General features: G+C 37.8%; 1 protein-coding gene across 3 annotated transcripts in view; it reads right to left on the bottom strand.

Annotated features, from left to right (window-relative positions):
• Positions 1-2,910: 2,910 nt before the first annotated feature.
• Positions 2,911-11,977, bottom strand: part of kif21a (kinesin family member 21A) — a 133,371-nt gene continuing 124,304 nt past the window's right edge. For all 3 annotated transcript variants that reach the window (XM_078553524.1, XM_078553526.1, XM_078553525.1), the window contains 7 exons: positions 10,750-10,886; positions 9,909-10,089; positions 9,243-9,407; positions 8,589-8,706; positions 7,291-7,461; positions 4,201-4,400; positions 2,911-4,049 (listed from right to left, as the gene is read on the bottom strand). In XM_078553524.1, the coding sequence (XP_078409650.1) occupies positions 3,953-4,049; positions 4,201-4,400; positions 7,291-7,461; positions 8,589-8,706; positions 9,243-9,407; positions 9,909-10,089; positions 10,750-10,886 (1,069 nt within the window). In that variant the 3' untranslated portion in view covers positions 2,911-3,952. The remainder of the gene's footprint in view (positions 4,050-4,200; positions 4,401-7,290; positions 7,462-8,588; positions 8,707-9,242; positions 9,408-9,908; positions 10,090-10,749; positions 10,887-11,977) is intronic.

The raw sequence follows: 11,977 nt of genomic DNA, 5'->3' as shown, positions 1-11,977 counted from the left end.
AGCAGAGACCACAATCCCCATTCCCAGTGTAAGGGAAGGTTGTCTGATACCTGGAAGGCCCCAAGTGTTATAACTCCTCCAGAGTCCTGAACTGAAGTCTGTTATTTCTGTCAAAGCAGCTCTGAAGCAAAATGAAGTTGTCCTATTCACACAAGCAAGTAGCAGTAAGGTATAATCTAAAGTACTAACAACTCGCATTAGCGAGCCCACTAACCCCTCTTATCACACCCATGGATGACACTTTTGAAAATGTGGCCTACCCGCCTGCCTGTGCGACGCACGGGCTGCACAAAAATCAAATTCAATTGGTGCCTCAAGGGCCTTAACTGGCCCGTTAATTAATGGCGCACCTGCCTACTGAAATATCGCGATGGCATGCGGTGACGTCAGGACGCACGCCTGATGTCATCGCGCATTGTTTTACGTTCCAGCATGTTGGGTCTGCCCCCGCACGCCGAATATAAAATTCTATCGCATTCACCATGGCAATGCCCCTACTAATCAGAGTCCACTTGCCAACCAATCTGCACTCTCTTCTCATGCAGTATAAATTGTTGTTCTCTTTACTCTTGGTTTATCTTGTGCAGTTGTCCTATGAGAGCAAGACAAAAAGCTTTGATAGTATGTCTATTTTTTCAGCAATACTTAAATGTTTTTGCAGTGACAGAATCAATTTGCTTTTAATTACTTTTTGCACCTATCGCAATATCTTTCAGTTTATTCAAGTGTTGTGCGAGTCACCTTTGTTAAAGTTTTAGATGTTTAATACTACATATATCTATCAAATAATATTTTCAAAGAATTCCGAGAAGAGTGAGTGATCAGCCATGATCTGTTTGAATGGCAGAGCAGGCTTGATGGGCTGAATGGCCTACTTCTGTGCTATTTTCTATGTAATAAACAAAGATACATAACTGGAGTTATTTTCTTTCAAGAGAAATGCACAAAAGATCAACAAGTATGATTATTTAGTTAGTTGGCATTATAGTCAACATATACATTTATTAATTTTCTAATGTAACAGAAGTAGATACGCAGAATACAGAGTGGACGTATACAGAAAAAAGAGTATATGGGCTTTGACAATCCTAATTCTTAAAAGGACCTGTTACCTGTTACTCAGCTTCTTGTTTAGTTGACAAGGCTGATCAAATAAAGCATACAGCGATGAAATTCATTTGGATAATGCAGATTACACTTGTAATATTCCCTTTCAATTTACCCATGGATATATGGTTTATTTTGATATTATGTTTGCTCGTAAGAGTCTTGAAAACAGTTTGTTTTATTAAAGCTATTAAAGTTACTACTTAAAACTGCACTTTACTAGGAATTGTACTGTTCTGCCCTTCAAACTTACAGCTTTCACTTTTTTCTCTTAAGTACAAAAGTTTAGTCGGGGGGGAGGGGAAGGAGGTCAGGTGGTCATGGGAGGTGAGGGGTATTCAGGGTGGAGGGGGGGACAGTAGTTTAGTTACGCAGGAGTTAGAACTGGTTTTAATTCTAACTTTTCTTGGGTAACTATTCTGAGAGAGTTGGAACCATCCAAAGTACCTTTAAATCAGTGTTTCAGAGGGTTCCACATGCAGGGTAATTGCCCAATGCAAGTTGAAACTTCCCAGGCAATTTCCATGCAGTCCTTGCCTGGGGACTTCTGGGCGGTCCCCCAGCATGTCTTTCAGGGTAGCTCTGGGGCACAACCCTCCAGAGAATGGAGGATCTTAGCCTTGAACTTTATTTCCCAAGGCATGACACTAGAAAAACCAGGGTATGGAAAAATGTTATTGTGGTGCTCAAGCAGCCTTCCTGGATGCTATGTCACGAAATGCCATATGAATCTATTAAGTTGGTCCTCTCTCTCCTTGCCTGAAGGCACTGACTCATATCATTACAGCCTCAAAGATGCCATATGAGGAAAAGGTTCTTAAATTAGTCCATTAGCCACAGGCGAGCATGGTTTGAATATTGCCCTAATTTAAGTCTGGGAAGAAGATTAAGGAGACTTCAAAATATTTAAAATAGTACAAATAAACAAGGATTTAAGAAAACTAGCCCACTTTAAACCAAAAGGGTAAGACCAAGCGAAACAAATGGGAAAAACATAAATGTAAGCCCATCACTTCTCAAAACATTCACCTATGGTTCATTACTTTGATACACAATGACTACTAATTGGCCAAATAGGAAATTAATGAAAAGTGGAGTTGGAATGCATAAAGAAAATAGTTTATGGTAAGGGAGTGAAATGCTTGGAATAATCTACCAAGCAAGGTACTAGAGACAAATCACAGGATTTATTTGATGCCACGAGGGGTGAGTTGATGTACTGGAGACCATATGTTTACAGAACAAGTGGCCCTTTTCTTGTTCAGGAGGAAGGTCGGAGATTTTGGCATCATAGTTGAGCCCAATCCAAATCCTCTCTACATCTAATATTCCCACCTGGTCAATTCTTGGTAAAGGCCACTGGATAATGATCGATACATGAATGTAGCTGGTTTTCCTTCTCTGTGATTCCATCACAGCTAACCCAGCAAATCAAACCCAGGCTCGAATGCTCACTGCAACACACAATGAATTTGCCCAGTAACCCATTAATTGATTATATTTTTATAGTCTAACATGCTAATGTTGGAAACAATATTTTGTTTATGAAGCAGAGATCATCTTGTGCAATTTGATACCATTTGTTCTGCTTGTTGGATAAATTTGCATCCAAAAAGTATCCCGATTTGTGGATGATTCATTTAATCTTTGAAGCTGGTAGCATATCTTAAGCAATTCACATTCTAAATTGAGAAACATTGTCATAGATAAGTGTTGTTTGAAATGGTATGGTTTAGTGCACTTAGATGCGATGTCCTTTCCTTCTAATTCACAGTATGCTATAACCCACTGTAAAACAATATATTTGCAAGTTGAGCACACATTTCTTTATTTGGCCATTTGTTTACAAGCAAACTTAAGAAACATCAAATAAAACCTAAAACAATCTGGCTTATTTATATAAAAAATTCAGAAGCTTAGTAAAATCATACTATCATTCAAAGTCTAAAGCTAAATAAAATATATCCCCATTTAGTTATCTACATTCTACGGCATCTGGAAATCAACCAGACGCAATGTAACAACTTTCATCTCTTCAACCTCACTATATACAGTGCATTTCCACTCCAGGTGAAACTGTCCAGTTAATTGTTAGTCATTAAATGCAAATATGCACTATTTCTCACTGTTAATATAGCAGCATTTTATCCACTCAACTGCAGTAGCTACTTCCTCTTATTTGAAAGAATAGCAGGCAGATAGGATTGACAGCTTAATCTGAGCAGCGAGGGACAGTATGGTAATGTTACAAATGGGAACATAAAACACATACATTCTAGACAAATTTTTTGCTACAAATATTTGAGTGAGAGAACGAGAATACTGCTGCGTAAATAGACACTGCAAAATCCAGTCTTTAAAGTAATGCAACAGTAATATACACTGTACAGAAGCACAAACACTTAGGCCACATTTGCTGTATCTATTAAAACCTGCACAAACCTTTGCTGGCAATGCCACAGACCAAGTACATTTCAATTCCCATTAGCTGTATAGGATTATGATTTGCTACGCTTGTGTATTTTTTGATGTGTAAGCCTTGCTGTTCTGAAAGCCACAGCAGACTGAATAGACTTATTATAACAGCTTTGCATAGTGTAAAGCTTGTCACAATTACTATTCTCACAACACTAAAACAGTCATGCATTAATGTTTCTGATATCTGGATGAATTGCTTTTGCTCCGCTGAGTGTTTAATAGTAGTATGAATTTGAACATTTAGAACTGATGAAAATCTCTACAGTCATGGTATGTCTTCCAGTTTGCCTTCAGTCCAGTTAAAACTGCTCGTTCAACCATCATAAAAGTGCTATCTGCCAATGACAGCGTTTCTTTTCTGCTGCATTTATATCTGGCTGCTGACATCATCATTTGCATCTGCAGTTTCCAACATTTGCCCATCCGATGGCCTTCGTGCATTCCAAATCCTGACGGTTTGGTCACTGAAAGAAATTTTTTTAAATTTGAAAATTTACACTTCTTTAAAAAGGTAAGATTTTATACACAAGAGGTTTTGCTTCCCTCAAAGTTTAACAATTATATGTAATTATATGATTGACTGAAAAGATTTCAAAAACAATATTCTATACTTACTCTGATGCAGTAAAGACATGGGTAGAGTTGGTACAAATGGCATTTATGGGGCTGTCATGTCCCCTCATCTCTCCAAGTGGTGAAAAGTTGTCCACATTCCAAAGTTTAAGGATGCCACCTCTGCAGCCACTAAGAAGAACTGACCTGCCTGGTAAAATCCCCAAAGCACACACCCAGTCCTTGTGAGCATTTGGAACTTGCTAGAAAACAAAACCATGTCAAAACCTTGAATTTGAAACAACTCACACATACAGGTTTAAAGGACTTCAGTTAAGCAACAAATCGCAGTCTAGGATTTAGCATGCAAGTATTCACATTATAGTTCTCTTCTATTTAGATAAGAAAAACCCCTTCCTACTCAAGGTTAAGGGCAATCCAAATCCTCCCCCTCATCACAAGCTTTTTGTCCTTTCCAACCTCATCGTACCCAAAAGTGTGAGGAGCTCCAATTGCTTAGATCACCTGTTCAGCCCTCTCAGCATCTTGCATGCACTGAGCCATTTTATACCTCCACTAATCCCAATTTCAAAAACAGAATAAGTTCTAGTCTCTTTCCCATCTCACCCCAGCCCCAAATTGATTTCATATAGAGGTAATCACTTTCTTGTTTCAATTTTCTCTTAACAATTTAAGTACCTCTCCTAGGCCCAACGCCCACGTCTATGGCTATCTGCTGTTGCCCTACTTTCAAAACTTGCATCACGTTCCTTAAAAAAGTCTTATTTCTCCTTCCTCTTCAACTCCCACCCAATTTCTAACCCGCACTTCCTCCCTCCACTCATCCACTACCAGTGATAGCCTTTAAATAATGTAACCCTGCTTTCTGGAACAGTGTATTCTACACACCTCTACTTTAATTTGACTTTCCCCACCTTTGGTATATGAATCAGTTTCCCACCCCCCTTATGCAGTTCTTGAGGCATTGCTCTCTTAAATGCACTATATTAGTGTAAGCTCTGATGTGTATGCTGTGTGCCAAATGTTTGTGCTTGATATGAAATGTTGCATTGCTTTTAAATAAACAAATTATATAAATATCCAAGAGCTCCTTTTGTAAATTAAAGTGACAAATAAGCAGATCTACAAATTGGGAGAAGTTACCTGTGCTTGTTCAAACATGAAGAATTTTCAATTTAAATATATAGTGGGTCAATTCCAAAACAAAAAATGCCCAAAGAGTTGTAAAAGATTCTCAGTTTTGAAAAATATACTGTTCTTAAAATTACTACTCCTGTGTAAACTGTTAGGTAAATATTAAAAACAATAGTATCTGAACAATGCAGGTTAACCATATAGATTTAACACTTAATGAATATTTCAAAGTAGCAATGCTTTCAGAAAGTTAAATCAAAATGAAACAAGAAATCAAGTCCCATTTTGAACATCATAATGACGAAGTTCCCAGTATCTTTATACCAACCCCCAAATATTCTTGGACATAAGCCCTGCACCTATTAATGGACAACCAATCCTCATTAAATTAATGGACACCCTCAGCTCAGCTGCCAGGAGGCATTTTTATTGGAATTATAGAGAATCTTAAACAAGGTTCAACAACTTGCATTTAGATAATGTGAAATATGACAATGTGCTTCGTTGTTTAGAGTCAGACCCAAGCAGGAGTAGGAGGGGCTTTAGAAGAGGTGACCTAAAGTACAGCTGAAGCAGCTTTTTGCAAGTAGTGAAAGATGCATCAAGGCATACCAGTGCCTTAAGTTCTGTAATGTTTGATTAAAATGGTTGAAGACTCTCCAGAGCACAAAAATAAGGAAAACAGACTACTTCAGAGTAAGGACAATGGGGATGCAAGCAGGGAATGGACTAAAAGAGATTGCAGAGGCAAAGAAGAATGAAATCATCACAGAATTTTCAAACATGAACAAGGTTTTTGAAGTTTATGGACGAAGGGATGGTGGGTTAATGAAAGTTGGCAAGAATAGGAGTGATAGATGAATAGGATTTTGGGTGAGAGAGAATGTGGGGTGCGAAATCTGAAAGAGTCATTTTTTCACGATAGTGCTCTTCTCCAGCAAAGGAGGCACCAAAAAAACAAGAGTTTGCAGATGACAAAGGCATGAATATGGATTTAGCAGAAGTAAGGGTGAAAGTTTGGTGATGAAATTTTGTAGATGGGGATGTGTGTTTTTTTGCATTGACTAGGTATTGGGTTTGAAGCTAAGCTCAAGGTCCAGCAAGGTTTTGAACCAGCGGGTTGTGCTTGAACAGGAGTCTAGGAAGGGAGATGGAATAAGGGTTGAAGTACTGGAGTTTCTGGCAAGGACCAAACATCATGATCTCAAGTGTTAAACTGCAGAAAATTCTGCTTCATCTACAGCTTACCTCATATAGGCCTAAAGGTAACATAGCAGTGGTTGGAGAAAAAGCTGGGTTTGACCAAAACATTAGGAAGCTGACTATGCTTCGTGTTTCAGAAGCTTGAGGGAAAGGGTTTCAGGATTTGATGGTAGTTGGAGAGTGCAGAGTAGTAAAAGATAAGGTTTTTAAAATAGATGGGCGATTACTGCAGCTTGGAAAAGGCAGTACCTGACTGACAATGTTAGTAAGCATATTGAAAAGGAAACATTTGCAGGACTATGCATAATCAGCAGGGGAGTTAGGCCAATTGAATAGCTCTTTTAAAGAGTCAGCACAGGGATGATTACTTGAATATCCTCCTCCTGTGCTGTATGATTCTATGCATTACACCAATGAGGGGTAATTAAGTAATCAGAAGCTAACTTAGTAGACAACCAAGGAAACTCTTTCGAGTTACCAACAGTCACAGATTGCAACTTCTTTCGAGTACAACCACAGTTCTTGGTTTTCCAGGAGTGGGACATGAACCCACAACCCTCTGATTCAAAGGCGAGGGTGCTATAAACTGAGCCACAGCTGACACCTCTAGACAACCAAGGAACATGAAGTGATAGCATAGAAGAGATAAGTCTTTTGAGGGTCATGGTAAGAGAGGGGAGACCACAAATAGTTTTGAGATGAGAGGTGGGATAAAAGAATTGAAATTTTTCTCCTTTTGGTGAGTTTCACTAACCATCATGCATTATACATTAGCTTATTGCCATGTATTCATACCTGGAGTAGTTCTTGCTGCACCATGTCCCATTTCTTTATCCCATTATCTCTGGATCCACTAAACAGGCTGTCACCCAGGATTGTGAGTGATTCAATGCCATCATAATGTGGTGGCTCAAAATTGTAGGTAGGGCTCACAGTCCCTATAGCACCTTCTGTCACATCAAACATCTAAATACAAAGAGGTAAAAGGACAACAGATTTATTTACACTTAGGCTGTAACATTTGCTTTTTTGTTACATCTTCACAAGGTTATGGAGGATGAAATACTACGGATTAAGTTAATAACTCAATAGTCAAATTTTAATAGTTTTGGGAGGGGGTGGAAGAGGAGATTCAGGATTGAAATGGCTGAATTTAAGACCAATACAATTTGAGAAATAAGTAGATTGTACAAAAGTTAATAAATGTATATCACAGCCTCTATTTTTGACATCTTTTCTTATGCTTCCCCTCCTTTCACCTCTTCTCGGAAGTGAGCCTTCAGTTGCAGCATTTGCCCGAGTCAGAATGTTTGGTGATCAAACCCCTCTCGAGATAGTCCTGATGAGTGGAGACTAAAATTCTACCCGAGTTCTTGCTTGACATCTAGTGGGTTACTGATGTGCAGTGAATGTGGATGACGTCCCCTACCCCACCTCATCATACAGGTCACGGGAGCCTTCCCAACGATTAGATCTAACCAATCATTCAGCCAATACAAGGGTGAGTACAGTCATGGAAGCAACATTTATGTTGCAGCCTATCAGACTGTTAATTGATAGGCAAATTTTTCCACTACTTCACTATTCTCCTTCTAGGATACCCTCTGAGATGCCCTGACTGAGTTGATGATCATACAGTTACAAATCCCTGAAAATCACACTGTACAATCTGCCATAGAGGGATATGGAAAAGTGATCCAAAATGGCTTATTACTTTTTTTCCCCATGCACAATGAGGAACTGTTAAGACTCAAATGTATTGCAACCAACATCTCTAACAGTATATTAGTATTAAAAAATACTGCTGGGCTTTAATTTTTAAGATGCTGGATGTTCTTAATGAGTTGAACTTAAAAACAGGAGTTCAGTATACTCAAGAAACATCTTAGGTATAACGTATATAATTTTTATTAGACCTTAAAAAGCATATTTAATTTACATTTCAATGTTGTTATAAATTTTATAAAATACTTAAAATTGTCCAGTATTAAATTCAAACCATCTTGCAAGACAAAGTTCATTTAAAAGAGAATTGCAATAAATTCATTTAAATTTAGCTGTAAATATTTTATTTTGCACTACGAAAATATTACCTTTATGTAGTGATCTTTGGACCCAGTAATAATGAGATCTTGTCCATTTGCAGTTTGATCAACAGTAAGGCACATAACTGGTCCTAAATGACCAGTCAGCTTTCCAGTGGATTGAAACCTTGAAAATGGAAAATGGTCATCTCATTATTGTTAATGTATATACACTGGTTTAAAAAAACAGTATTCAGATATGCTTCACGCTGACAAACAAATTGATCACAACACTATTCCTTGAACATCGAAATTGGAGGTTTTTTTACATCATATTAAAATTACTATTTTTCTGGTAGAAAAATAAATAAAAAATATTAATTCGATGATTAGAATTTAAGCATTTTATTGTGTAGATTGAGATTTCTTATTGATCTGCATCAGCTCATGAATGCTTATTTGAGCTAAGGATTGAGGGAGGGGGGGGTGCAGCAAAATCTGACTTGTTGATAAATTTGTTTTGCACTCACTTAGCAAACTCAAGCATATTGTATGGCTATGACAGTATCTTTGGTGGAGAATATGCAGATGCTAAAATGTATTTCTCCATTCAAACTGTATTACAAAGCTTTGCTTTTCAGAATTTATGCAAAAATATTATAACATAGCTTAACCAAACTAAATCCCCACACAGCCAAGCTTCTTTACTTGAAGACAAAATACCTTTTGAGATCCCACATCCGCACAGAGTTACCCGAGGCAGCATAGAGAAACATTCCAGTGGGGTTCAGTGCAATTTGGTTTATTTGATTTTCTCCAGGAGGGATGGTAACCGTTCTATTTTTTGTGCTTGCACAAGCATCCCCCATTGATACCTGGCCAGATGAACTGAAAGACAAGAAATTTATTTTTCATGCTGCTTTATACTTTAATAGCTATGATCTTACCATTATCTTAACACGAAATGTAAACTTCTTCACAAATTTTACAGAGCAAAATGTTGAGAGATTTCCCATTGAGGCTTTGCACATTCAACAAAATTAAGTATATTCACTTGCATTAGGTGCCAGGTCTTTCATGGTCAACTGCTATACCTGGACACTGAACAAGCTGTGTACTTACTTACTGGAGCTTATGTTGATTTGTTCAGGATGTCAGGCAGACACAGAACTACAAAATTAATCCCCTGTAGAGGTGGCCTACAACTCGTGCAATATAGGCAAGTTAATTTTTACATAACTAGTATTGATGATTACTTTCTAAAATGTTTATATTGAATACCATTGTATTTACAAATAATTTAAATTCTAATCAAGAAAGTAAAAAGCATTTTTTGAACTTCAAGTCAGTTTTAAAATAAAATCCTAAATTACCAGGATAGATACTTACGTCAGTGTTCGAATGCATTTGGCAGAGTCTCGGATATCCCACACCTTAATATAAGATGTGGAAACAGAAAATACCAAACTGGAATAACTGCAGTATTTGACAGACACCACGTTATTGGGATGTCCACCAAGAGACATGATCTCTTGCCCAGTTACGAGATTCCATACTTTACAAGTGCGATCTGTTAAAAGTTTACAGAAAGGAATAATGCAGTTAGCCTGCCATCTGTTTTGTACCCTAGAGTGGAACACATGTATAGCTATTTCCCTCCATGCATCCTCCTTTATCTGCAAGATTATTAAACTGTTTGGAGATGGTTGGAGACGGTTTCCAGCAATCAGAGAGATTTGGACTTGGTGGGGCAAGTTGCTGACCATGGAAGGGCTGAGGGAGGGGCCATGATTGGCAGAGGAAAATCTGAAGCCTTCCTTCACGAGTTGCAGGAGCATTCCTACTCCTGAACATACCTGGAGTGCTTTAAAGGCACTTTCCTTCTTGATCAGGCAGGTCCTGTCTCCATTTCATTGTCAGGGTTCCCCGAGCTCGAGGAAAATCATCTGACTGCTGTTAAATTTAAATCAGCTTCCCACAGTGCAACTTGGAGCCTGATGTAAATGATAATGAAGGGTCCCACCTCCCAAGGGAAGGACATTTCCATGTCATGCTTCACAGTGTCATAAAAATGGTGGCAGGTACGGATGTGGCAGGTTAGGAATGCATTCCCCTAGTTTTCAAATTTTTAACCCACCCAACTTTCTTTTTGTGGGGGAAATAATAGAGATAATACTATGAATTTTATACAATCTATTTTCTCTTACAGTTTGAAGCAAATTTTCCTCACCTTTTGCTCCAGTGAATAGGAGATCATCTGTTGCATCCAGACATAGTACTGCTTTGTTGTGTCCTTCAGCTATATGATTGCAGTAAAGGGGTGCACTCCTACTGCCTTTGGAACTGGGAAACAGATTAATTATTCCCCTGTGAAAAGAAAGGTAATAAAACTGGTTGACTAATAGCAACAAAAGATCTTGCTAGAGAGTCACAGATCAACAGGATAGACAAAAGGAAAAAATTGCACCGCTCACATTTATTTTTAATTGATGAAATAAAATGGTCTTGAACGGCACTGCATTATCCTTTAGGGTCAAGTTTAGAAATTAGTTCTATTTTTCTGCAACATTGCAAACATGACAACGAGTGAGTAAATTTATATATTATTGAAGCCCAAAACAAGTGCCTTTTGTTTTTGCAATTTTCTGCCAAAATGGGGTATCTCACATATATGGGTTGGTCAGAATTCAGAGGGTAAATTTTGATAAGCATGATTGACTGCTTCTCATTAGCTCTTTGCTATCCTTTCACCAATCTGACTGACATGCAATAAAGTGCTCCATTCACCTTGATAAAGATCTAGGTCAATTTACTTTCCAGTTTTTCCCCCTTTTTCTTTTCCTGAAGGCTGTGGTTCATGTTGAGATATAATTCAATGAGTGGAAGAACTCTTCAGGCAAATAGCTGTCAATTCTCTTACTTAGCTGTCACTAACCTATAATAGGATTAGTGACAACCAAGTAAAAGTGGCATGCCTGAAAATTGACTCGTCATTTACAAAATACACCATGACAATGTTTTGAAATTATGTATGGGACATGATTTTACAGCGATATCCAGTGATAAGGAATTGAACCAAAATTCCTTGGTGCAGACAAGTTGACTCTTAGAAACACATCATTTTGACACTCAAAAATTGCATCTTTTAAACTGAACACTTAAAAACTTGTCACTAATTTCACTAGTTCTTGTGCTTTTTAGAAAGCAGCCGACATGTTTTTCTTTTCAGGTATCTAAATTCATCATTAAAAACATGCACTGCAATTTATGAGTTCAGGGTATTAGACTTAGACTTCTTTTATTAACAGAGGATAAGCTTCACACCTACAAAATGGGAAAGGTTAAGGTTATTCTTCAGCCACCAAAGCTTTCCAAAAACCATTCAGTGCGCAAAGCAAAAGTAAATTTAACAAGCAACACCAAAAGCAGGGTAATCATCCAAATAAAACAAGCAATAT

The sequence above is a fragment of the Cetorhinus maximus genome, chromosome 12, assembly GCF_964194155.1.
Source record: "Cetorhinus maximus chromosome 12, sCetMax3.hap1.1, whole genome shotgun sequence".
Classification (NCBI taxonomy): Eukaryota; Metazoa; Chordata; class Chondrichthyes; order Lamniformes; family Cetorhinidae; genus Cetorhinus; species Cetorhinus maximus.
This window is presented reverse-complemented; position numbering and strand designations above follow the sequence as displayed.